The sequence below is a fragment of the Corvus kubaryi genome, unplaced genomic scaffold, assembly GCF_017639235.1.
Source record: "Corvus kubaryi isolate FWS band 111438036 unplaced genomic scaffold, C.kubaryi_AGA036_p1.0 78, whole genome shotgun sequence".
In the NCBI taxonomy this organism is placed as follows: domain Eukaryota; kingdom Metazoa; phylum Chordata; class Aves; order Passeriformes; family Corvidae; genus Corvus; species Corvus kubaryi.
This window is the reverse complement of record NW_024582065.1, coordinates 5,456,116-5,483,549: the sequence shown is the minus strand read 5'-3', so window position 1 is coordinate 5,483,549 and position 27,434 is coordinate 5,456,116. Positions and strand designations below refer to the sequence as shown.

The 27,434-nt window shown below is 51.9% G+C and overlaps 1 protein-coding gene across 1 annotated transcript; it reads right to left on the bottom strand.

Moving 5' to 3' along the window:
• Positions 1-458: 458 nt before the first annotated feature.
• Positions 459-27,315, bottom strand: PTPA (protein phosphatase 2 phosphatase activator). Its single transcript, XM_042052162.1, has 10 exons — positions 27,228-27,315; positions 25,003-25,103; positions 23,739-23,825; positions 18,675-18,800; positions 17,829-17,946; positions 16,231-16,330; positions 15,248-15,372; positions 14,666-14,766; positions 10,107-10,214; positions 459-5,069 (listed from the first exon to the last, which is right to left on the bottom strand). The coding sequence occupies exons 1-10, from the start codon at positions 27,250-27,252 to the stop codon at positions 4,995-4,997; spliced, it is 966 nt and encodes a 321-aa protein (XP_041908096.1). The 5' UTR covers positions 27,253-27,315; the 3' UTR covers positions 459-4,994.
• Between the last annotated feature and the right edge of the window lie 119 nt (positions 27,316-27,434).

Below are 27,434 nucleotides of genomic sequence, written 5' to 3'. Positions count from 1 at the left end.
ATCAGCACTTGAAGCCCGAAGTGTTGTGTCTACCCAACAGCTGTCAGAGCATGGTGCTGGTGTCCAGCATCACATACTTCACCATCTCAAAAAAAAAACCCCAACATTTCCACACATAAAACTGGGAGGATTTCATGTTGTCCAAATGGAAAATCTGGGTACCTTGACTTGTGCAGTGCAGTCTGCTTGCGTTTATCTCTCCCAGGTGCCTTAAAACACAGGAGAAGCAATAAAGAACTGATCCTCTGCTCTCTCTCCTTTCCTCCATTTATAGGGTCAGCAAAACCTTAATCTACTTTCTAAAAGGAAGAAAAATGTGCTCAGGAGGACTTAACCCTACACCTTGGTGCCCGCTGGGTCGGGGCACTGCAGCACCACTCCTACAGGACGCCCCTCCTGAGGACTTTTTTTTCCATGGGTGTGACCACACGAAGCATTAAGGAGCCCAAATTCTAATGTGGGATTTGGATGCTATTTATTATCCGTGTTACAGTTGCAACTGGGAACATGGGGAGGGACTCGTTCCAATTTTAGCGACAAATGCATTAATGCCCTGCATAGAGCTGGCCCATGTAGACATTCCCAAGCCCAGGTTTTTTATAGCAAGCAGAAGCAACCACTCCACCCCCGAAAGGCCTTTTCTAACCTCCAAAAACTGCTCACAGCCTTGTGCTCCTCAGAACAAGCCCATCTCCAAGCTGATGATGCCCATCACGGTTCAGCCCTCGCTGATGTGAATCTGATGTGCAGACAGCCCTTTTTCAAGTTGGCTCATCCTAGTTTGAAGTTTGGCACCATTTCACAAGACCCTGTGTGTCCCCAGGATGTTCAAGGTGTTTCTCCAATGTCAATGGGCAGAGTGCTCATCCACCGAAGGGGAAGTGAAGTTAAAGGATGAAGATATGTCCTCTTGGCTATTAGAGCATGAAACGACCTCCAAAAGCCCTGTTAAATTCTACATCTGAGCCAGGAGAGTCCTTGTTGAAGCAGCAAGAAGATTCTTCTCAACCGTACAAGGTTTCCACCAGCATGTTGGCAGCGGTAGAGTCCAGGTTGCTTTAGCAGTTATCATTAACAACCAGTTTCACCTTCTCCAACCCATTTCTGCCTCCTTCCTTCTCTCAGGAAGCCAGTGCCGTTGCACAGACACAGTGCAGAGTCCAGGGCTCTTGTGTGGTTCAGCACCAGGTCCTTGGGGTACAAAGTGCATCTTCATCTTGGCAAGTGCCCGCTCAGATGTTACAGGTCCTGCTGTGGGGGCTGCTTTGTTTATTCACTCGCAGGATCCCAGCACTGCACAGTGGAACTGAGCCACACACCAGGGACAAGTTAATACAGCAACAATGACATTAAGTAGTTCTATTTTTTATTCTGTTACTTCTATCTCCACATGAGGCTGCTTCACTCAACTCTTTACTCCATCACTGGCTGCCACGAGCAATCATTTATGAAGGAGGGCTGTGAAAGAAGAGACAGGGCAAGGCTGATGGCGATTCGTGAAACGCACCCCGTGCGAAGGCAACAGCTGCTAAACAGCAACACGAACTGGCCTACGTATGGCAACCCCAAAGACCCAGCTCTGAAAACTGAATTTTTAAAAAAATGGCTTGGTCAGTGGGCTGAGGGGGAAGATGGCCAGAAACCCACACTACGTCTGCTTCCCCTTCACTGCGCATCATGTTCGCCAAGGGACACGTTCAAGACGAATTCAAGTGCCTTCAAAGAAAACATTTGTGATCCAAGATGACATTTCTGCTCACCATCCACCCCTCCACACTGCTGCCGCTTTTAGCAACATGCGCTCACACAGTTGGCCTGTGTTGATGGAGAAGATGTAACCCAGAGACAAGAAAAGGAGCATTTGCTAAGCACAGCTACGCTACCTCCAACCACTCGTGAGAAGGTCCAGGTTTAATTTAATTGAGGTCTATTATAAATCCAACAAAGCTGCTGAACTACACTGATGCTGGAAGTCCTGAGTCAGCTCCTACAGCAGGACAGGAAAAACATCTGAAGAAAAAGGTTGCAGTTCTCACCCTGCCTCGGAAACAAGGCTCAAACATCCTTTGGTTATGAGAGTCTCTGATCTTCAAGAGGTATTTGCTGGCCTGGGATCAGGCTTTGCACATCACCTACCTGCCAAATCCCAGCTGGGATGGGGGATGGACACAGCAAAAAAGTTAATAAATAAACCATACAATAAAACAGACACCTTGGAAGGACACAAAGACAGACCGGATGGAGTTGATCATGCAGTTAAATAATGAATCAAATTTGGTGCAAGCATGAGGTCAACCACCGACATGGCAAGTGCCTCCACAAGGCCTCTTCCCTGTGCCGAAGGCTCTGGCCCTTGGCTTTGCTGGCTCTGCTCCCAAAGCAGGAGCAAACCCAGTCTGAGAGAGACCAACACAGTCACCAGTGCAAAACACAGAAACTTTAATTAAACCTACAACACAGGGGGAGGTGGGAAGTGCTGCTTCAGACACAGAGCAGCCCTGGGTGCTGCCATGCGCGTGGGCAGAGGAGCTGAGCCCCTGGGGGATGTCACTGGGAGCAAGAGGAAGGCAAAGCAAGTGGCTGCCACGTGATGGGGGCACATCCCAAGCAGGCTGATAAGACTCAAATGAGAACTGACATCCCAAAATCTCCAGCAGGACAGATGTGCAGATCTGGGCAAGCAACAAACACAGAGCTGTGCGTGAGCCTCCTCCCTCCGCCTCCACAGGTCCCAAGCCCAGAGACACTGTCCCAAGGAGCAATGCTGCAGCTGCAGGGGAAGGAAGCACCTCTCCACCCTATTTTGGTGCTGTATTCCACATTCCTGGAGTCCCTCCCATGTATCAATGTCAGAACTTTCACCCATCCTTTTGCATGGAAGCCTCATTTCCACAAGACGACCTGGAGAGATGTTTTCCCAACCCTTGGGCAGATAAAGAAAACCAGATGCTTTTGCTCAGCCATTGCTGGCCAGATGCTGCAGAGTCATTTAAAGCATGGGGACACCTGCCAAAAGGCACAGCAATGTGAGGGGACACAGGTGGAGACACTGTGAGTCTCTGCTCCAGGCACGGGCTGCTCCACTGAAGATGGACTCATCAAGTCCCAGCAAGCACACAGATTTCCAGCAACATTCCAGGAGTGGATCCATTTGGAAAGCCAAGACAAAACACATCCCACTTAGGAGTAAAAGAAGACTTAACCCCAGTCTTCCATTTTCATTTAAAATACAAGTTTACAGTGTTGTTTCAGGCAGGTCAAAGGCTCCTTGTCCCCCACCTCCTGCCCAGGGCCAAGCCAGGAGCAGACAGGACAGCTGTAGTGACAGAAAGCTCTGCTTCAGCTCTGTGGACAATTCACCATCTCATAACTTAGACTCTTTTCTTACTTTCCTTCCCCTGACTGCCTGCAAGAACCTTTGTAAGATGGAATGAGTGGGTCTGTTAAAAATAATTAAAAAAAAAAAAAAAATCACAACCAGGTTTCTTCCCCCCACCCCAGCAGTAAAGCAGTGCAGCAGCAAAAGCTGAGCAGCCTGGCTGGGGGCAGCCCCTCCATGGTCTGCAGGAGTGCCAGAGGAAGGATTCCTGCTGCTCCTGATCCCCAGCAAACACCAGTCCAGAGCCATGTCCCTGCCACACCCAGCCTGGGAACCCCAAGAAGAAACATCCCCACTGCAGCTGCAAAGCTGTGCACCACCTTGGACAAGACCTATGGACAGACAGCTCTTCTCAAAACAAGCACCAGCCCTTTCTGCCCTCCAGTGATGCTGCTGGTGTGATCCAGACTACCTGCCTTCAACACACTGCTGCTGGTGGCACTGCAAGTGTGGTCTCTCTACCTGAGATCCAGCACAGCAACACCAGCAGGGAAGGAAAAAGGGAAAGAGCTTTCTCCAGGTATAACCCGCTGTCCTGGGCTATTTATGCTTTTTGTTTCCAGCACGAGTATATAAATGCATGAGAAGCCGCATGCTGCCCCCTCATGCTGCCTGTGCTCCAGGGATGTCCCCCTCGAAGAGCTGGGGATAGTGCTGCTTCATGAGGAAATTCCTTTGCTATGGGGCTGTCACTACAATTTATGACCAAGCAGGAGCAACCACTGTCACCTTGTGCCACTGAGGCCAGCCCAGCCCCAGGACAGCAAAGCACAGGGAGTGCAGAGGGCAGGTTGGACCCAGGTACGGATGTGTGTGAATGTGTCAGGGTTTGTGCCAGTTTAGAGGGAGCCCAAGCAGTGTCTTTGCATAGCTGTTCCCACAGAGCTGGGTCCCTCCAGGGACCTTGTCTCCAGCTCCAGAGCCAGCTCAGACCCCCACAGCCCAGAAGGTTCCCAGTTTCACCCGAGAGAAGAGGCCCTAGTGGGAAAGGAAGACCCAGGAAACCTTGCAGAAGAGGTGGAGGAAGGGTGCTTTCCTCACCCAGAAAAAGGGAGAGACATACCCTGGGCTTCCACAACCCACAGACATTCCCTACAACTCCCTTTTCCCATTTCAGACCTCCTGTGCAGGCAAGAGCCGGCTGATAAAGACACGCACAGGCTCACACCTCACCCCGTGCAGTGGTTTCCCAAAGCAAACAGCAACAGGAAACTCCAATGAAATTCAAAAGGGAAATTGCAGTTACCACTGCCCAACACATACACACGTGCCTTCCTCCCCTCCACACCCCTTTCTCTCGGGAAGAAAGCAGAGGGCCTTTGCTGCAGGGCAGCCCCTGCTCAAACCCATCCCCATGCCCGGCAGTCATGCAGATGCGGCACAGCGGAGCAGCACGGCCCCGGCTCAGCCGCTGGCGAGACGTCCCCAGGGTGAGGACGTGCAGGAGGAGCTGCTCCAGGTCCCATCTCCCGTGCCAGGCCGGCGAGTGCTTTGGATCTGTGGTTGCCAATGAGGATGTGCAGGAATGGATGGGCTGGGTGGTGAGGAGGGGGTGAGGGGAGGAGGAAGAGCACTGCGCTGTGCCTCCGCTGCCTCGACTCCTTCTGCGGTCTCCTTAAGATGTCACAGGCTGGATGGGGAGCAGGCTGCCGAACTTAAAGTGCTGGATCACAGGAAACTTCTCCAGGCACTGCAGGAGGGGAGATAAAGAGAGGTGAATTCAGGAGACATTTCCACCTTACACACATAGCCAGAGCCGCATCCTGCCCACAGGGTCAGGAGACAGTGAGCTCAGGGCCACTCAGCTCAGACGAAGGCAGAGGATCAGCCCCATGTCTCCCCCCCCCCCCCCCCCCACATTCCAATCAGGCTTCTCAGGCCAGTAGCACTTCATAACCCCATCCCTTTCCCTTCAGCCAGAGTCTTTTTCTTACTGAAATTCAGGCCTGGAGCATGAGCAGAAGCAGCATGCCTATGTCAGCAGCTTTCTCCCTCACCACTCTCCTTGCTCAAACTGATCTCTTTGAAGAGCTTCACCCCACAAACATTGAGAACTGCAGAATCCCCCGGGGCAGAGAGACTATCCCCAAGGCCAGTGCCCACACTCTGGGTTTGAGGCACCATTCGGCAGCTGCAAGGCACTGCCCAAACTGCATTCCAGACTCTCGGGTCTTTGATGGACAAGCACCAGTGATTTTGCTGCCATAGTTTAAGATATGATCCTATTTCCAACAACCCCTCAGCCCTGAAATTCTCACCTCCCATTGCAGAGGAATGGATCACAGGTTAGTCATACAGGTCCACTACAAGGCAGATTAGCTCAGAGCTACTTCCTGCAGCTACACCCGAGCTCAGTGTGCGGTGAGCAGGGCTCCGAGGGCACAGCCCCTTCCACTCACCAGCCCAATGGCAGGAATGTCAGGGACTGTGGTCCATAACCACGTCAGTTTGCCAGCACTCACCTGGCAGAGCCACTCAGAACTCTGGTTTTTGAGTCACTGCCAACACAGACTGCCCAAACCTCACAGAGGACACAGAGCAGGCTCAACTCCATCACAGAGACCTCAGCAGTGCGTGTTTGCCAACCACAACATGGTTACAACTCTCTACAGGAAGGAGTCTTGCACTCTCCATGGGGCCAAACTGGACTCGCTGCAGCAAGGGGAGACTCTGGGGCTGGGGAGGAAGCTGTGTGCTGCAGACAGCTCTCACCCCAAGGCAGGACTCGGGCACAGGCACCCTGCCCTCGTGCTGTTGTCACAGGCAAGCGGGAGGATTTGTGCTCAGAAGCCCAGGCCTGCAGTAATCCCTTTGGAGCCAAAGGTCAGGCAACTGGTTCCAAGCACACTGGAGCCAAACCAGTTTGGAGGTGGTGAAAGCACAACACGGCTGTATCCATTCCTGGGGAGTAATAGCCAGGCAGAACCCACAAATCTCCACAGCAGGGCACCAAGGAGAAGTAAATCCTGAGAGCATCAGGCCACGTCACCTTCAAAGCTTCCTAATGCTCAGAGCTGCTGCTGTCTCTCCACACAACCACTTAGACAAACTCTCAGAGGAAGCAGGGCTGGGTAACAGGGACATGAGGGGAGAGCAGAGAGAAATGAACACTGGAGATGCTGACAGCTAGAAATGTCAGCCCAATTAGCTCCAAGGAGTCCCATGGAAGACCAGACTGGTTTGGGCTCCAGGTGAAGAAACCTTACCACTAGTGGGAAGAATAGGTATCCATTCCATGTAACACATCGCCAGCTCAAGAAGAGACAAGCAGAGAAACTTCTCCTATATCCAGAAGGACTGGCACGAGTTTACTGGATTATCAAATGTACCAAGCGACAGGGCCCTCCTTGCATCAGCTGTGGATGAAACTGTATCTAACACTAGCTCAATTTCAGGTTTATTTCTTCTTGCTACCATCTTGATCACACTGAAGGTCTGCTTGGGACTCAACTGGGGAGCAGATTCATGCACCAACTCCAACCTTTAAAGATGGAACTGGAACTAGATTAGTTACAATGGAAAGTATTTCCTGACTGACTGCAGAGAAGGAAAGGTCAGGAGACTCAAAAGCAGGCTCAGGGGAAAAACATCAAGGCTGCTACTTTAACCACACCATTCTGTCAACTTCTTCACTTGCCTTTGATGGAGAGAACAAGAAAAGACCTTGGACTTTCAAGCAAACACGTGTTCACCCATTATATTATAAATAGACACATTCAGGATTTCATAAACACACAGAGCTGAAGACACATTGTCTTCAGTCTACTGCTCATCCACCCTGGAGTGCCTGGTCCAGACCACAGCTCCTGGACACATAGACAAATGTGAGCTTTCTGTCGGCTGTTTAAAGTCACCCCGTAGAGGAGACAGAGAAGAGATAAAGCCTTTGGAGTGCTTTTTAAATGAACTAGGTCTGGGGGCTGCCCCACTCCCACCAAGTGGGATTTCTCCTGGTCTGTTTCCAGCAAGTGACCCCGTCCTCTGCTGCTGCCTCCACTCAATCCCGGTCGGCGCCGTCCGGCACCCAGCGCTTTCCAGCCTCCCCAGGCGTGTCACAGAGCTGGAGCCTCCAGATGAGTGTCTGATTTCACCTGATCTAATTGCAATGGGTGATCAGTAGGGCAGGGAGAAGGGAGGGGAAAACAAATAAAACCTGAAATCTTGCTCTCACCTTCGCCAGTTAGACAAAGTGACACCACAACCCCAAACCTTCCCTCTCTTTGCCATCACGTGCCCCAGGCTCTGCCACAGAAGCTGCCTGCCTTGAGCTGGACAAAGACCCATGTCAGCACTTGATGGGTGTTGCTGACTTCTCTTCTGCTAATGCTGGCAGTGGTTAATTCCAGAAAGACTGCATTGGTGAAGGCTACACAGAGAGCAGAAATACGCTGGGAGCCAGCAGAAAAGAGACAAGGTCTGTAGCAGTGACTTTGTACCTGGCCTAAGACACCCAGATGGATTCAGTTTGCAAAGGATGAGGGTTCAGTGACTCCTAACCTTGCATCATTCCCAAAAAATCAGCCAAAGAGATCCTCTAGTTGCAAATGTTGGTGTAACCTGCAGGGCCAGGCACACCATAACTGAAAGCTCTGCCCAGCCATGCTGCCATGTGCACATCCACACCCCCATCATCTCCCAAGACAGGCAGGAACTGGCTGAGCAAGCAGCAGGGTAGAAAACTCCCCAGAACAGATTATATCTAAAGATGTATCTATTGTAAAGAACCTTGAGGACTCCTAAGCAGGAGTGCCCCCTCTCCTCTGCCCATCCAGGTGAACACAGCTTCCATGCCAGGCCATGCCATGCCAGGAGAGGACAACACTGCACAAGGATCATGTTTTTATGATTAGTCCTTTAAGACCTACAAATATTATTTGAGGCAAAAAAATAAATTTAAAGCTCTTTGGTTGACTCAATGTTTTTTACATTTCAGCCTAAATTAGTGTCATTACCCTTCCCAGCAGTTTTTGCCTTCTCCCTTTGACACAGCTACCTCACAGATATTTCTAGAAACCTACCAGTACTGGATCCAGCATTTTCACACAGAAAATTTTTGCTACTCAAAACAGATTAAGGCCTTTAGAAAAGACCATGTCTTGGGTGCACACAGAAGAGCCAAAGAATGTCTCAGTCTCTAGAGGATCCCTGAGCTGTGCTGTCTCCAGCCAGGGGATAGATAGATCTGCCAGCACATGGCAGCCCCAAAACATCAGTGAATGTGTGCACTGCACTGTGGGCTCATCACTGCCAAGCTCCTCCAGCCACAAACAGGTGGGAGCAACCATGGCACAGGGCATGTGGGGCACCAGGCAGGAGCACCTGAACATGCTGGGGAATGTGGGATGCCAGGGGAGTACCCAGCTTGTGAAGGAACTGATCCAAAGGAAAGGAAGGACTACGGCAGGGCTGTTGAGGCAGCAGCAGACCACACTGAAGCTCTAGGTTTTAGAAGACTCATGTTTCACTTTAAAGGCATTCACAGTGCTCTGGTCCTCCCTTCAGACCCCTCAGCTCTCATACCTTAGCCTCCAGCTGAGGGCTTTTCAGCAGGCAGTGTCTCCAGCCCCTGTGATGGAGCTGCAGCCCAGGGACACCCCTCTCTCCAAGGAGCAGCCCAGAGCACTCCTCCCAGGAGCAGCCAGGCAAGGGGGTCGGCCCCCAGCCCCACTTCGCCTCTTTGGAGGCTGGGAGGAAAACTGAGCTGGGGGTGAGCTGGGGGCGGAAGGAGCCAGTGGGCCTGGGAGTGACACCTCACAGATTAGAGAGGTATGTGGCCTGGAACCTAAACACAGGATGTGCAGTGCAGAGGAAGGGCTGGGGGAGGGAGCGGCCGCTCGGCACAGTTAACCCCTTTGTGCACTGGGCCTGAGCAGAGCTGCCTGCAGAGCCTGTGTGTCCCAGCAACAGGAGCTTGTCCCAGCTCCCAACAGGAGCACGGCTGACACCAGCAGCACTGCAGGGTGTGGGATTAACTCCTTCAGGCACCACCGGTCTCCCCCGGTGCCAGGAGGGAGTTGCACCATCCCTGCTCCTCCAGTGCTTTAGTGCAGCCAGTGCGTCCTGCAGAGCCAGCACCATTCCCTCCGGACTCCCAGATGTGACGGTTCCTGTCCTGCTTCCTCAAATCCAGGGTTAGCTTCAGCAGGAAGGAAGATAAGGGAGAGCCAAAACTGCCCAGTTCTCCAGGTCAGGGTTCGCCAGGAAAGCCTGGGGCAGCGCCAGCAGAGCTGGTGGGTGGAGGGCTGCCAAACCAGGGAGGTGGCTGTGGCCTTGCTGGGTTGGCACACGGCACAGATGGGGCTTGTAGAAAGGGTAAATCAGTAAGAAGCATTCAGCCTGCTCTGGGGCTCTTGAAACATGGGATGGTAATTTAAAATAAGTTCCCTCTAGCTGGTAAAATAGTGGTGGACCAGAAGAACAAGCCGGTCAAGACATTGGCCCTAATTTGGAGATCTGCACTTGCACTACGGTAACACAAGACCTGGCAAAAGTCATGTTTGCAAGGAATGGCCACTTTGGGATTGGTTTTGGGGCAAACACGAGGCAGGAGCTTCCTTCTAGCCAGCAGCACCTGAATGGCCAAGGGCTCCCAAGCCACAGACAGCAAGAAGTAACAAATAGCTGTGATGGGATCCCCACACCTGGAGCAACACAAGAGCTGACCCATGGTACTGTGGAAGAGAGGAGGTGTGTGGCTGAGCAGCCTCCCCCTGCCCACGGCACTCACCTCTGCCTTGTACATGCGGATGAGGCCCTGGTTGACCTTGGACCAGGAGGCCACGGCACTGATGTTCCAGAGCTGGTTGGAGTGCTCAGCAAAGGGGCCTGTCTTCATCTGAAAGAGACCCAAGCACAGGGCTGAGGGAGCCAGGCCAGCCAGGAAGCTCATGCACCAGCAGTGACTCACGCTCACACTCTCTCCAAGCAAACATTCCCACCAAGCCCAGTGACCCACGCACCAGCCACCTCACTGCGTCTTCCCTCCCTCCCTCCATGCTCCCTCCCGCTGTGGCCACATCACATGAAACCGTGGCAATCCAGCTCCCCTCCTTCCCTGATAAAATTAAGCCTCTTCCTGCCACGCTTTCCTAATCAGACCTCCCTCTGCACACCTCTCTTTTAATGACTGTATTAAAAAAGCCCCACATAAGTCCTGTCCTCCCCCCGAGTAGAGCTTGGCTCAACGCTGTTCCTATTCTACCCAGAAACCTCCCAGTGCAACACTGCTGGGCTTTCCAAGAAAATGACTCACTCCCCATTCAGATCAACAACAAGCAGCAGCGACAACCGTCGCTGCCTTCCCTGAATACAGAGGGCAGTGCAGGTTGGCAGCAGCTCTGTGTCCACAGCCCACTCCACACCTGCCTCTAGCTGAGGAGGGCTCTAGGGGAAGCAGGAGGGGACACGCTCCCCAAACTAGCTCCTGAGCTGTGAGCTGCTGGCTTGCAGCAGACGCCTTAAATGGTTTTTTAAATTTTTTTTTTATACTCCACTGTTTCTCCTCCCAGGGTGAGGAGTTTGGAGAAGGGAGGGCAAGAGGGAAGCTGCAATCAGGGGCAGTTACATGTAGGTTCCCTGGGCAGTTGTCTCTCCTTCTCCTCCATGAACAAAAACAGACCCTTAGGGAGAAAAAGAAATACAACACAGCCACTCTGACTGAGCAAAGTTCCCATGACATCAGAAACCACAAGGCCGAAGCTCACGCTAAAGAGGAGCGTGGGGAGAGAGGAATCTCTTGGACTCTCATTCCCGACTTGGGGCTCGAACAACTAACCCCTTCCCTCTGTGCACGCACAGGCCTGGAGAGAGGGTGGGAAAAGTGCCTCCAAAACAACCTCCATGCCCACTAAACAAGCAAGCAAGGCCAATCAATCTGCTTTGGGAAAATGCTGCTGGTTTTCTGCAATGCCTGTGCGACACCAGCCTGCAGCAGAGAAAGAAAGAGAGGGAGAGGGTGGGGGGACCCAAAAACCCCACTGCTTGGAGGATGATGTGCTTCAAAACCCACTGGCCTTGGGGTTGGAGCAGCGGGGGAAGTGGGTCTGCAGCTGTGCCTGGTGCCGGGAGAGCGCGGGTGCATCTCCACTTCCCCTCGGAGGTTCCCGTGAGCTGAGGGATGACGGATGAGCTGCTCCCTGTCCCCTCCGCCACACGCTTCCCTCATGGGTACGAGATGAAATGTGCACACACACAAAGCACGGCGCTCCCTGGCAGTGCCAGCGCGTTACCCAGCACAGGACTTGGCATCGGCGGGCACCCAAAGCAGTGGCTGCCAGGGAGCTCCGAGCCAGGCAGCTCCATCAGAGCCTCCCCTCTCCACACAGGAGGTTTGGCTGCCTGGGTTTTGAAGCCAAACCTTCCCCCAGCACCACTGCCCTTCACAGGGCCACAGCTGGCATCAGCCACCACCACCCCACTCTTCTCCCCTTCCCAAGCCAGAGAGCACAGAGGAGGCAGGCACAGCTGGTCAGTCCCACGCTCGTGCCTGGCACAGCCACCACTGTGACCCTCCTCACCCAGGACACCCATTGAGGGATGGCTTGGCTATGGTTTCAAGCTGGGGTGGGAAAAATAAGAGGGATGAGAAGGGGAACAAAAAAAAATCATCTCCTTCCAGCCACAAAGGGCGAAGAGGGAGAGCTGGGGGGGAGAGCGAGAGGCGGCAAGCGCGCTGCAGTCCCGCAGTGACCCCAGGGGAACGGAGTGAGTCAGAGCAGCCATATTGAGCAGGAAATTACTCACAGACGCGGCGTTCCTGCCTCTCGGTTCCCAAGAGAATCGGCCTTTTGTAAATGGTTCCTCTGTCAGTGCAGGGGGGAGGGGGACGGCTGAGGCCGTGCTTTCCTGTCAGCTCCTTCCCTTCCAGCAGAAACCCGAGCCCTCCCTTCCCAAATTTAGAAGCCAGATTGAAGCTTGAAATTCCTGCTGCCTGCCCTAAGCTCTCGGAGGAGCATCTGGGCAAGTGCCCCGATCCCCCACAACAGCTGGGGTGTACCCAGCTCCCCTCTTCTGCACACACACAGGCAGCCCTGCATCACTGCCCTCCACAGCCCCTGTGCTCCCAAACCCTCCTCATCCTCACACCTTCAGGTACCCCACACACCCCTTTGGCAGGCAAAGGCAGCAGCAGGGGAACAGTTCGAGTCCCAGCCAGCTCTGCAATCCTCACCCTGTTCCAGAGCCACGTGTTCAGGTCCAAACCCACCCTGCAGATTTTCCAACATCAGGTCAGCTCATGCAAGATTCAGTGCCATGCCTGGGCACTGCTCTGAGGAGGATGCTGTGGTGGGTTCAGCCTGGACATCATCTTGCTGCTGCTTTAAGAGCCTGGGGTTTAAATACACACGTGGCAAACACCACAACAGCGTATATTCATATTCCTGAAACATCACCTGGGGGCTGAGAGCAGTATCTGCTCAAGAGCATATTCTCTCAGTTGACAGAAAACAACCTTTCTCAGTTGTAGTCTGAAACAAAACCTGCTCTCATGTTGGTAAAATGTACCAGACCCACCAAGGGAACTGTTGTGGTGTTTGTTACATGTTTAACACCTTTAAAGGAGAGCTGTTTCTAGACGACAAGCTCAGAAGAAAATAATATCGTTCATTTATCAAAGTCTTTAATCCCTTCTATCTTTTTTCCCTGCTATTTTGTTTTGTTGTTGTTTTTGGAGAGAAAGCATTTGGAGGGCACTGAGGCTGCCTCGCCCTCCCTAGTGGCAGTCATGGCCTTCCTGGGCGCTTGGGACGGAAAAACCCCAAGTTTTAAAAGGAAAATCTTTAAAAAATGAAGCAGTACCCGCACGGAGATGCATTGAATATACCATAGATTTGGTAATGCAGGTTGCTGCCGTCCTTTTCAGCTCACGGCAGGAGGGCCAAGAGGGCTCCTTGCCACCAGGTGGCACTGGGGAACTCGGAAGAAACACCGAATTCCATGACCCACAACAAATGCTCGAAAAAGGAACTCAAATCACTTATTTGAAAAGCCTACTAAAAATCCGACTTTCTGCAGGCAGAAGCAGCAGGATGGTGCTGGGTATTTTAAACTTCACCTGTCAACTGGGAGCTGCAGAATCTTCTACACACATTTCAAGAGATGTATGTTTTTAACAGGTCAGTGCACTGTCTGGATATTACAGAGGCCTAAACTAAAATAAATCTTTGACCCTCTTGGCTCCTGATTTCCTGTCCTCATCTTGATCTCTTCCACCAGCACCTCTTTGCTATCCATGGTATGATTTATCTTGGCATTAAGGGTTAAACCCTGTGAGGTGCTTAGTACCAACAAACCCTACCAGATTCAGCAGGACTCGACACAGCACCTCCTGGGGTTTGGGCCAAAGGCTCCTATGAAGATTTCCTACATGAAAGGCTAAGTTCATAGTCTGTAACCTCCCTTCTCATCTAATCACTAAACTAGACAGGCGAGGAGGGGGAAAGCGAACAGAACAAAGGGGAAGAACCGCACTCTGTCCTTCAAAATTAATCCCATCAACTCCCTCTTGCCAGAGACAAGAAATCCCTCACCACAACAGAGCGGGTAGCTCTTGCTCTCCCTGTCCAGACTGTGCAGTGAGGGAACTGGGAGAAACACGGCCAAATCCTCCACTGATGCTGACAGCAGTAAGCCATGAGCTCCCTCACTGAGAAGCAGCCCATGGCTGCCAACGAGCTGAGGATCACCTGCCCCTCTCGCAAGGGTCCTGCAGTGCCTGAGCAGAAACAGTCCTGAGAGCGCTGCCAGCTGAATGAATCTCAGCACCACCTCTGCTCTAGGTCACTTGTAAATAAGGTGCATTTAATGGGCAACTCTTTCGGTAGAAGCTGGAGGAGACAGAGCAGCACAGGAGTTTGGGAGCCTGCCCTAAGCAAGGGGAAGCCCAGGGCTGCCAGGCAGCACCCGAGGGCTGCAGGGAAGGGAGGTTGTCTTGGCAAGCCCAGTCATTTTGCAGCTCCTACTTCATCTTCCTAGTGTATCTGCAGGAAACACTCTTCTCCATCCAAGCTCCCACTGACTGATCCAAGTGATCCAAGGTTATTTGTTTGCACTTGTTACAGCTCCCTTCAACTACAACCCACAGCCCATCCAGCTCAATTACACTTTCCTCTCAACATCCCTGTCTCAGCTCATTCAAGGAGAACACCTCAGCCATGCAACAATGGTTCATCTGCACAGTTCCACGAGAGCAAACAAACAGGCAAAGGAGGAAGAGAAAACCACCGCCAGAACCAAGTATCTAATGTCAAGAGAACGTCCCTATGGGACAAAGCTTCCATTCCTCACCTCTGTAATGAAGAGGATGCACTCCAGGAACATGAAGTCCTTATGGTTTTCATTTACCACCTTCTCATCAACAAAGTGCCGAGGTTCCAGACTTGGATGGTCTACAAAGAGTAAGAGACAATAGCAAGTAACCTGTATGGCAAATCCCTCCTGAGATCAAGTTCAACCAGGCGTTGTCCTGCCCCACAAACACAATCCTCCCATCAGAACTCTTTAAAAGGCAGCACAGAGTTGCTCCCTTCTATCTCATCTCCCACTCCAGTGCCTCTGCAGGTGCAAAACTCCCCAGAGCAGAAATTGCACTTTTTAGCACCAAAACCAAGACTCTCCTTTTAAAAAGCTTCATTGCAGTCATTGCAATAAAGACAGAAGTACTATACAAGGAAGTCTTCCATCTCCCAACCAGCCTTATTTGGAAAGCTGAGGTAAAAAAAAAAAATCGAAGCTCCAAACTCTCCTGCTGTATTATACACAAATCTGACATATTTGAATTTAAAAGTCAGCACCAAGTCCCATCATCTTTAGAACCTAGACAGATGGGGGAAAGGGCAACCTGGGACACAAGAAGATTTTTATTAGTACCTATCAGCTGGGAACTGCCCCATATGAAAGGCAGGAATTGGAAGTCATCCAAGCCCCACACGCCCTGGCTGCCAGCAGGTTCCATCCTGTAGGTCTTCTGCAGTTTTCGCATCACTTCCAGGTACCTGAGACCAAAGAGAAGAGGAAGCATTAAGGCAAGGCCTTCTCCTGTCTTTGACTTATGTGAGGACAAGAACAGTCTGTCTGGGAAAGGACACAACTTTATCACTTGTAAGCAGGACCCCCACATGCAGCAGAGTTCACAGAATATATATTCAGCTCCTTTGCCATAGAAAGCAGCCTGCTGGTACCTCACACCAAACGCACAGAGAAATCCAGTGGCAGGAGTTTATTCCATCTGCAATGTCTTATGTTGGTGCAGATCTTTCGTCATCCCCACTGTTATGTGAAAACACTGACACTTCACATCCCTTCACCAACTTCCAAAAGAGCAGAGTTTTCTGCCTTATGGCAATCACTACTTCCACTTTTCAGGTGGAAAATTAAAGCTGGAAGTACTATCGAAGGAAATTGTTTCCATGCCACCAAACAGTGATATGGCTGGGATTAGATCTCCAGACTCCAAACACCCATTCCACCAGTTTCATCACTATCAACTCTACCTCCTGGGCTGGAAACACATGTAGAGGAGCAGTGGAGGCCTGCCAGTTGCATAGATTTTTTTGTTTATGATGCCTGAAGAGATGTTAGATCAGATATTCCTGTCTATCACAAAGCACAGAGCCTCACCCACAGAGCTCAGTAACTTGTGCTCCACTAAAGTAACTTTCCAGAAGGACACTCTGCCTCTGGCAGACAAGGGGCCATCACCTCTTTTGGAGACAGTTATAATGGGTCAGTGTACAGTCCATTAAAAAGTACATCTGCTCCTAATTTTGTCTAAAATTGTCTTCAGCTTTCCCATTCTACCCTTCCCCCCAAACTGCCCAATACTTCCAGCCCTTCTCCTCCCATTACCTCACCTGTTAAACACTTTGAAGACAATGGCCATCTGGTCATCCACTCTGAGCACACCGATTTTGCAGAGGCAGCAGAGAAAGGCTGCAAATGCAGCTTCGTGCCCTGGAGTTAAAAGACACAAAGAGACATGACACAGCTGTCTCTGGCCCCCAGGACAACCTTTCTGTGGGCACCACAACAGCTCTTCAGAAATCACAGCAGTCACAGTCTGCTCTCAACCCTGTTGTCACTGTTATGAGTGACAACAGCCATGAGCTGACAATATTTCATCCCCCTGCAGCACCCACCCAAATTATACCTTCTAGACCTTCATAAGGTGATCACGAACTTTGAGAAAAGAAGAAGTTCTTAAGGAAAAACAGCTCCAACTGGGCATGCTGGGAGCAAGGCAGGGACTTTCCCAGGAGCTTGCCACAGCAGGGGAAGTGGAGCACTGCAGAGTCATCTGCTCAGGGGATGCAAGAAAACCTCACATCTGCAAGCAAACAAATTTCCTCCTGCTTCAAAAATATCTCCGAGTCAGAAGGATGTAGATCCCATGACACTGCCAGAACAGTCTGTCCCAGAAGGTACTGGGATCTCAGGCTGAGCCTCTACAGCTTGGTCCTCCAGCAAACAGCAAGGAAAAGAAACAAACAGCAAACCCAGAAATGTGTTTTAGTGGGAAGGACTGTGGAAGAAGGGAGAGTACAAGATCAGCAGCTCCACACAATGGGCAGGTGCAGCTGCTGGTGTAGGAACAAAATGCACCCATAGTCTGGACACCGTGAGCTGGGACATGGGCCCCTGGCTTGGGCCACACGGGATGGGAGGAGAGGTTGAATTTCCTTCTCTGAGCTGACCAAACCCCATCCATCGAGTCCCTTTCCAAGGACAACATCTCCCCCTGGTGCCAGTGAGCCGCAGCCAGCACTGCACAGCCTCCAATCCTTCAAAGCCTTTACCCATGGCCTCCTCTTCCTCTCCCTGCCCAAGTCCAAAGTCATGTTTCCTTACACTCACAGCATCCTGCTCTCCTGCCTTTTTGTGAGGACACACCTATCCTCCAGAGAGGGGCAGAGCACATAGACAATTCTGTATTTAGTTCTCGCTGAAGCCTGTGTGGTTACTTCAACCTGCAATTCAGTATCTCCTCAGGTGCTTCTACCTTCTGATTTCCAAGTCCCTCTGTAAGCAGTGATTCCCTTCTAGGGACCACCAGGCCATTATGATGTCCCTCTAGGGACACCTCCCACTGAACATGAACATGTTTCTCACTCTAGTTCCAATTCAAGCCAGTATATTTTATCCCTTTAAACTGCCTGCTGCAGGACTGCTGCATGCAGTGAAGCAGGTCCTACAGCTCATCCCAGAACAGCTTGGTTCCCATTTCCTTGGATGAAATGTGAAAGGGTGTCACAGCTCTAGCACAGCTCCCAGCCCCAGCTCTCAGTCACAGCCCACACAGGGCAGAGGGGTGAGGGGACCCTAGAAGGAAGGTGTTCATTTCAAGCTGGCACTAAAAATAGTGGTAATGATATACTTAAATAAATACAGCACCCGACTCCAAAGGGTCCCTTCCTGACAAACCCAGCCTTGGCCAGTGTGCAAGCCCAGGTACCTGTGCCGTAGTCAATGCGGGTGGAGTTGCCCACAGATTCCTTCAGGTACACAGCCACTTCTGGGGCAGCATCAGCCAAATGCTTGGGAATCACTGCTGACACCAACTTTTCCGCCTCCTGAAAGACATAAAAGACTCCCCCAAATGAGCACCTGTCACCGTCCCCAGGGACAAGGCACCCTGTGCTCAGATGCTGTCACAGAGTGAGGGCTGCAATGGTGCTCTGCAATGCCCAGAGGCAGCACGAGAGACGAGCAAATTCTCCTGTTGGACAAGTCATCTCCAGAGATGGAACAAGTCAGGGAGAGCTTGTCCTGAGACCTATTCAGGCCACGCACATCCTGTAAGACAGAAAAGCCTCATCACCCATGTACATTGACCCAGTTACCCACTGAGCCATCTCCAGGACAAAAGCACCACTAGAGCAGCAGAGCAGCTGCAAGGCCACTGCTGTGGGGACTTGGGGCTGTGCCACCCACAGAGCTTGGTGCAGGGCAAGTGCTCTGAGCTGAAGGAATTCGAGCAGTTTTCCCCAGTCTTTCTCTCATTTTGTGACACAGTGGGCAGTTACAAAGCAAAGGAATTCCTTGGGCTTGGACAGCCCTTGTAGCTCATCCAGAACTTGGAGACCCAGCCAAGAGCATTTACATGGCCCATATGCTCTCACAAGAGGAAAAGACAGCACCAAGTCAGGGGCAAACGATGCATATCAAGAGGTGGATCCTTCAAGGCTTATCTGAGCAATTCCTCTGTGAGCTGCTTGGCTGCCACACAATGACAGAGCCATTCTCCCACCCCTGCTGGGCACACTGCCCTTCTGTGGGAGCTGCAGGTAACACTACTCACCTGGTCCAGTTTGGCATACCAGGTCCTGAAGGCTTTGTTCCCAAAGCGAGAAGGTTGATCCACTGGTGGGGTTTCATCAATCCATCTGTCAAGGGTGTTCAGCAGAGCCACCAGCTTTTCAATGGGCTACAGAGAGCAAGAGGGTGAGGGGTCACAGTGATGTAAAACAGCAGTCCCTCAGTCTCCAACATCTCTCCCCTTGATGGGAGTCATTAAAGCCCACACCATTCTTCCCAAGAGGGCACGTGGAAATGGGCTGTGCCAACCCTCCTCAAAATGCAGAGGGGACAGAAAAACCATTCTTCCCTGCAGGAGATCAGTCCAGTACAAAGACCAGCCTGAGGCAGACTGAGCTCCAGTCACCCACACAGTCTTTCATGAGCTGTAACAGCACCATGCTCCAAAATCTCTTGGAGAAGAGCTACAGCAAGCTCCCAGCTGTAGAACAGCCCTCACAGGATTGAGAGGCAGGGAAGTGCTACACAATTCGGGGACCTCCAACATATAACTCAGGCTCTACATCTTAAGGGTCCTGCCTTCCCCACAGGATAAAGAATAGCATGTATACAGTGCTATGCATCCTCACCAGTGGCTGATGATGTGATTTAAAGGCCCTCCCTAAGTGTCTCTCAGTAGCCAGGATTAGCAGCAGATGCTGTTAAACCACGACACATTTGTACAGCAAGTCAACCCTCTCAGCATGATTCCTGTTGCTTCAAACTCCTACCAGCCAGACCACCAGGCAGCTCCAGCCCAGGGACACCCACTGCATGTGGCAAAACACAACCTATCCAGGGGAAGAGGCAGCCTGGTTTGTCCATCAGTGCTCTCATCAGAGTAGGAATGAGAAGCTCTCAGAGAAATGTCTCAATTCAAACACAAAGCTGATGGGAAGACAGCAACAACAGCAAGACCACAGTGATGTTTCTCACACCCAGTGCTGGAAGTGAGGGACCCATGTAGGACGTATGAGAGTGGCCATGAAGAAAGAGAAAAGAGGTGCAGCAGGTGACATAGCACAGTGTCTCCAGCTGTGCTGTCAGACCAGGGCTGGCCAGTGCACACCCTCTCCCTGCCTGGCCCAAATGGCTGGGGAACACCTACAACCCCCGTACCATGAGGCAACACCACAGGCAGCACTTTTAGCAGCTCCAGACAGTTTCAGGAGGCTCTGCTGACAACTGGTCAAGCCTGCCAGAGGCTCTGGGATCCTCCTTGCCTGACTCCAAGCAGCTGGAGAGCTGTCAGCCGCCACAGCAGCTGGCCAGGCCCCGGGCAATGTAGGCTCCTCTGTCTCGAGAGGGGATTCCTCCTTCAAGGGGACAAAGAGGACAGCAGAAGCGGCGGCTGGTTTGACTTTGCTGGAGGCATCGACCGTGTGAAGCTGGCTGGTCTCCTGGGCTGTGGTTCAATTCTTCACGCTGCTGTCGGGAGGACAAGGAAACAGCAGAGCCCAGCAAGTTTCCAGCCCTTGAAGTGCCACTTGAAGGAGGTGGGCAGAGCCAGGCATGGCAGAGCTGTGCTGCCACTGAACCAGCTGCAGGTTGCTGCTGGGAGGAAGGGTCTCATGGCAGACACAGCCTCCCACAAACAGTGACTCCTGAGGTGCCACCCCAAGGACATGGTGGGAACAAGCAGGAGAGGGATCCTCCCACCCTAGGAACTCGACATTTGGCCACTGAGGCAGACAAGAGACTGGGACAAGACCTGAGCACACCGAGAACACAAAAAAGCCAAGGGACGAGACGGCCTAAAGCTCTGGGTGGCCCTGGAGGCACTAACAGGCCAGTGCCCCAGATGCATGTGGACCAAAGCAGCACAGCCCCCTCTGCTCCAGCTCCCTGCTCCCAAAACACCGTAGGAAACAAACACATTCCCATTGCACTGGGCCAGGTTTGGACTCAGCCCTACTCCTTCCTGGCTATTGCATTCCCCTCCAATTAAGCAACAGCATCCCCAGCACTGGGTTGCATTAAATAATTAAATCGTGCTGGTGATTTATCCGCCGGCACCAGCAGCTCATTATGAGCAGCCACCGTATTTCAAACCCTCTCCACAAGCACTCGGTGCTGCCTGGATAAATGGCTGGCACGGACCAGCTCCTTCCCTGGGGAGCAGAGAGTCCAACCTCCCCTTCCCCACTCGCTGGTTTTAAAGGGATTAAAAGCCCAGCCCCACTGAACACGGGAGAGCAGGACCCAGCTGCCGGCTCAGCCACACCAATAAATAATTAAAGAGATGCGGCTCATTTTGGGCTCAAGGCCCTTTGAAAAGGGGGTAACTAAAAGAAGCAGCTTCCCATTGTCCAGCAGAGGAAGCCTGTACATCCAGGGCCGACCCCTGTGGGGGAGAAAGGAGCTTATGGGAACACAGCCATCAGCACACCACTGCAGCCTGTTTTGCCTGGCTGGGTTTTTAAGCTCTATTTTTGCTTTACCTTTCCAGTGATCAAAGCAAGGACAGCCTCCCCCCTGCTCTCCTTGCTCTTCTTGTTGTGCTGATTTTGCATCTCCTTGACCCTGAGTCTGCCACCAGTCCCAAAGGCAAACCACAGGGTTTCCTACAGAGCAGAGACCTGTCAGCAGCTCTCAAGAGCAGGGGCCAGGCAGACAGAGGTGCTGAGGAGGCATCACAGCAGCCAAAGCTGCCCATGGGAACCAACTCTCCCCCTCCTGGCTCCTCAGGTCCTGTCAGAATGGGGAGCTGCTAAAATTAGCATTTGCTGCTTCCTCCACTTCCTTCCTGGAAGCAGAGCAAAGCCACAAGATTGACCAGTTTCCCCCAGTGCATTGGGCTGTTTGAAGGGAAGGTCTGCTCCTTGCATGGCCAAAATTAACCTCCTCCTCCTCACTGCACTGCTCCTCTGATCCAAGTCACTGCCCCAGACTGCAGCCCCAGCAGTCGCTGATGGATCCCCACGTGGAAAGCACTCCCTCCAGGAGGGGAAGGCAGGTCACAGCCTATCACTCACACAACCTTGTGCCAGACACAGTGTCTGTGCCAGAGTCTGCTATCAGAGCCTGTCAGATGCCTCCAGCAAACCCTGGACAGCTCCACGCAATGTGTCAGTAGCAGCAGCGCAAGCTCAGCAAGTCTCCAAGGGGGCTCAGCCCCCACAGGATCCAGCTCCTGCTCCAGCAGAAAGGTTGGTATCGACACACACTCTCTGGAAATCACTAAGCTGTCTCTTTCAAAGCAGAGCAGACCATACTTCCATTTTTTATTCCATGGCAAAGCAATACCAGTAAGTCACAGAGAGGATATGCATTCAGCAGAAAGGATTCCAGGAGGTCATTTGCCAAAGGAAGGTGCCCCTGGCATTTGATCAGGGAGGAAGATGGGATGGCACAAAAGCACATCGGCAGCAGGTACAGCAAAAGAGAAGAAAGCCAGGCAGAGATGCAAGAAGAGGCCACGAGGGGCTGAGCCTTTAAAAGCACAGATAAGCAGTTTGATCTACAAAGGAGCCTATGTGAACAAGCAACCTCATCAACAAGACAACCCTGGGGATGCTCCACCTGTGCCTCAAGTCACAGGCTTCTGCTCTCCTCAGTGTGTGGGGAATGAGATTTGTTCCCTGCTACTTCCCAGGCAGTTGGGATTGTGTCTCTTGTTTGTTACTTGGACTGGGACCATGGATGGAAAACATTCACTCCAAGAGGGCTCTTCTGCAGGCACAGCCCTGGTACAGCTTCTCCTGACAGCTCAAAGGGCTTGTCGAAGAGGGTTGGGTTCCTCCCCCCCTTTGTTTTATTCATTTTTAATGCTCTGTTTCCCTAGAAGTGCTCTGTGAATGGTTGGGAACAAGCGAGATCATGACAAAGACAAAACTCAAAGGTGAAATGCAAGGAACAAAAAGGGAGCACAAAGCCTGTTAGGGAGAGACTCATTATCCCTGATCCCCTCCATGAACTACAGGGGAGATTCTCATTCACACACTGGCTCCTAGAAGGGACGGCTGGACTTAACACAGTACTTCAAACATGAAGACTGGATTAAACACCGTCATCAGCTGCCTTCCCACATCACAACGAAGCTATAAACACAGGGCCCAGTCTGCTGCCCATTTTGCCTAGATCTTTATATACCACTCTCAGCTTTCTTGCACAACCCTGATCAGTAAAAATGTACCCAAGAATCTCTTCATTGCAGCGCAGAACAAGGGAGGGGGATCCAGTGTGCAACAAGGGAGGGGGATCTAGTGTGCAACAAGGAAGCAAAGCTGGTGGCCAGTGTGTGCTCTGTGGATTGGCAGCACACAGAGAACCCTCAGGGCAGCAGTGACACCACTGAGGGTGCCTGCCCTTTCCCTCTGGCTCCAAGTGATCTCACTGTGCTCTGAGAAGGTGAACAGCCATTAAAATTGGCTATGGCAGCAGGCAGAGACAAGTGACACCCATACTCATGCAAGGGAAAAACCAGGTGCTTTCTGCTTAACACCTTGGAAGGGGCGATCCTGCCCCACAGTTTAAACCTCCCAGCCCAGCTGCAATCTCTCAGCCCAACCCAGCACCCACCCCTGTGAGCTCTGCAGCCCCTGGGACCTTTAGCACGACCCTGGGCAGGGCAGGTACAGCCAGTGACACACCCTGAGATCACAACTGTCAAACCAGAGCTTGCACAGTGTAGCTACAGCCTGGGCTGAGGAGATCGGTGCCGCTAACACAGTCTGAGCAATGAGGAGGGACAGCAAGAGAAGTGGTTTGCCCACAAATTTTCCTACAGAAAAACCACTTGGGGAACGGGAATGGTACAGACATCCCAGCCTTTTGCCTGCAAGCAGGAGGGAATATCACATCTTCAAAGCATCACTGGTTCCCCACCAGCTTCTGCCCACTTGCTCAATTTCCTGTCCACCAAGCACATCCAGAGTCTCTGCATCCAGTGGGAAGATGGCACCCTGACATTTGCATCCCCAACCATAACCCAACCACATTCATTCTCCCCTGGCTCCCAGATAAGCTACCAATTCATTCCTCACCCACAAAATACTCACTGTAAAGCCAAAAAAAAAAAAAAAAAAGCAGGAAAGGAGTAACAAGAAGATCCAAACTCTTCTCCTACCTCTGAAACTTTGTATTCACAGGTCAGCTTCTTGCCCCTGACGCCTTCGTTCAGAGTGAGGATGAAGCCCATGTAGTCTGCGTATGCCTGTGAACACAGTGAGACCACAGAGCTTCAGTGAGAGCCCAGGCTCTGTCTGAGCACAAAACACAGCACAGGAGCATCCTGCACCCCAAGAGAACCTTTCCCAATACACAACACTGCTTCCTTGGAGACACTCAGGAGTGCAGGGCTTGCTGTGAAGTTACTGCTCTTTTTGGCAGCCCTGGCAGCAGAAGGCAGGTGGCGATTGCATCGCTGCGAAAATTACAGAAAGGAGAATCCTAAAAATGCTCACACTGACCCCAAAATCATTCCCTCAGCTCCTATCAGGTCAAATTCAAACTCCTCAATTCTGCAGAGTCTCAGCTGTGCCCAGGCACCCTGCTCTGCACTGCTCCTCCCAGACCTGTGCTGTCATCTTCCCTTTCGCCCTCAGACTCTTCCCCCGTGCTCACACATGATAGGGAAGTGGGAGACAGCCCAGGCTCCTCACTCCTCCTCTCTTTAAATTTGTTGCTTTGGATGCATCATCTCCAGTGCAGCTCCACAGCAGCAGAATGCCACTTCTCCCTCCCTGCATCGAAATCCTGACCAGGTGCAACACCTTTAAACCCAGGAGACTTAAATTGGAAGCTGCACCCAGAGGTTTGCTTGACACCTGGCTATAACCTCAGCTTCTCTCAAGACATCTCACGTCAGTCATCAAGCAAGAATTTGCTCCTAAGAGGTGGGACAGGTCTGGGCCAACACCCCAATCCCTCAAAGGCAGAGAGGGAATAACCTGCTTGTTCCACCAGCTCCACAAAGGCTGTAAACAAAAATTATCTGGGAAATTGAAGGGCTCGGCTCTAGAGTCCTTTCCAGAACAGCACAGTGGGAAGGAGCCAGCCCAGGCTGGTGCTACCAGGGCCAGGCAGCAGAACCATGTTTAAGGTGAGCTCAAACAGGGCTGGGTAAATCTAGTTTGGTTATAAAGTACAGGCTAGGTAGAATGAAACAGTCACCAGCTGCTCATCCAACTTGCTGGGAGGGAGCAGTAATCATTAGCACCAAGTAATTTTCCTACAAACGAGCACCAACTCTTCTGCTTTAAAACACAAATTCAATTATTTCCCATTCTTTCCCCAAACCTCCTTTACTTCCTGGCTGTTCCCAAGCCAGACCTGGCTGCCACCAAAAGATCAGCAGCACTTGCCAGTCTTCCCTGTCCCCAGAGCCGTACCTGAGATCGCTTCCACTTGGCCATGTCAGAAACCACATTTATCTCCTTTTTGGGGACCATGAAGCATTGCTGGACAGGAGGAGCCACCTCCTCAGAGGCACCTGGGAGATGCAAAAGAGAGGTAAGACACAGGCACTGAAGAAGGAGAAATCCTCTATTTTTCTTTCTTAAAAATGAACATTTGTTTCTCAGGAGATACAAAGCACACAAATCCATCCCAGCTGGGCAGTAATCTCACCAAGTCCTCCTCACCAACATCCACCCAATCCATGGATAACATCCTCCTAAGGACACTGCAAGCCTTCAGAAAGAAGCAGTATGTCTGTTTTCATTGTTAAAGATGCATTTTCCATTCAGACAGAGAGACTGGTGCAGGAGATAACAAAGGCAACATCCAGCCAGTTTAATTATTTCTGTCTAGTGCAGCCAAGCCTCAGGTCATGCTGAAGCACTGAGCTCTCCTACAAACTAACTCTGCCTTGTTTTTAGGTGTTAAGCCTGACCTTCATTCCTCTAGAAAGGATAATTCCTGCATGGACAAGCTGGAGCAGTGCAGCAAATGCAGCCCAGAGCCATCGCCCTGGTCCAGGCAGCACCAGAGCTTGGGGGATGATGGGACACAGCCTCTTTCATGTGGAAACTGTGAAGATCATTTAATTTCAAAGCTCTCTCAGAGCCCAGGATGCAATATTTAATGCAAATGTGAGTTGCTAATGAACTAGAGGGGCTCTTCGCCCCAGCAACAGAACCCAGGTCCCAACCTGCAGAACCACAAAAGCTCCAAGAGATTTAAAGTAATTTGTATTATGCTGCTGTAAGTGCAACTTTAAATAGCAAGAGGCAGTGCAGAGAGCAATGTCAAGGAACCTGGGCACTAATGTCAATTTATGAATCCTGTCAGAGTCACTCAGTTCACCTTTTTAATCGCAGAAAATCTGCAGTCACTTATTCAGCACCAGCTGTCCTGAGACACTCCAGCAACTGCTCTCCACAACCCAGCCAGTTCAGGCACTGTCTCCCTAACAAATACCACCAAACTCCAAGTCCTTAAAATATCATCAGCTGCATTTACAGAGAAAACACCATCCAGAAGCATCAGCAGCCTTTTCCACAGTGCTCTCTAGCAGGCAGATCAGATTAAACAGAATCCAAAGTCCCAAGAACCACACAGAGTCTGCTACAGATTTGTCATACAACCTTTGACAGTCATTTGACTTCTCTGCCTTTCACATTCCCCATGCACAGAATAAATTCAACCTCATTTCCTGGCCTGGATGTTGTGATGTTCAGCTCATTCCTGCAATAGTTACACCAAAACTTCCAGCATGAGAGGAACAGCACGTGATGAAATTAAATGACAGACAGGTGTGTCTCTCTTCTGAAAATTCAGCACACAACTCACAGCGACTAGCACCATAACAACGGAGCTCTGCTTTTAAGAGTTTATAACATGAAAACAATGAGAAACTCCCAAGCAGTGATGTGAAAAGGCAAACACTGACATGTCCATGATCACGACAAGTGCAGGTGACACATAAATCCCAGGGCAGTGTCCTGATCTGGGTGTTTGCCCTTAACAGAACTCCTTTCATTCCTCTGCGTTTGTTTCTCAGCCATCAATGCTTCTGACCCACACTTTGTGCAACTCCTCTTGGTGAGGAGACCAGGAATACTCAAGGAAGGACACAGTGAGGGCTGCAGGGGTTACAGTATTCTGGGATGAATACATAGGAGTCCAAATCTACTGCTGTGATAGAGACGGGAGCGCGGCAGGTCAGCTTTATAACGAGAAGCAGCTTGGCCAGAGGGGACACTTTCAGGCTAATGTCATGGTGTGGGGAAGGGGAGTCAAGCCCCGACCTTCTAGAGCGCCAAAAGCCACCCAGCTCAGCACGAGAACCAGTCACACAACCAGGCTGGGGCTCACAGGGATCCCGCATCCAGAGGCCCAGTCCCGACCACCCACCTCGCTCTGGGGTGGTGCCGAGACTCGGGGCCCCAGGCCTTCCACACCCTCAGCAGACAGCCCCCTCCCATCCTCTCCGCGGGCCGGGCGCTGCTGCCCCCCCCCCCCCCCCCCGCAGCCCAGGCCCGGCGCCCTCGGCCCCGCACCCCCGGAGCGCGGGGCCCTGCGCTGGAGCTCCCCGGCCCCGAGCACGCCCCTGAGAGGCCCAGAGCGCAGCCCACAGCCCCGCGGTTCCCGGAACCCCCGGGCCGCCCCTCACCTGCCCGCCGCTCGCTCTCTGCCATCTTCCCGCAGCCCGGCCCGGCCGCCCCTCACCTCCCACCTCCACGCACGCCGAAGCCGCCGGCGGCCATCTTTGAGCAGGGCACGCCGCGCGGGCCCGTCGTTCCCGGGGCTGCCGCACGGCGGAGCGGCTCCTGCCGGCCACCGTCGTGCCCACGCCGCCATGTTTGTGCAGGGCGCGGCC

What these genes read in the sequence shown, in the direction of transcription:
- PTPA (XM_042052162.1), bottom strand. Translation starts at nt 27,252, where the DNA reads ATGGCAGAGAGCGAGCGGCGGGCAG. An exon ending in CCAAGTGGAAGCGATCTCAG is followed by an intron (nt 23,826 to 25,002) that starts GTACGGCTCTGG and finishes CTGTGTTCACAG; the next exon opens with GCATACGCAGACTACATGGG. An exon ending in GTCTTCAAAGTGTTTAACAG is followed by an intron (nt 15,373 to 16,230) that starts GTGAGGTAATGG and finishes CTTTGGTCTCAG; the next exon opens with GTACCTGGAAGTGATGCGAA.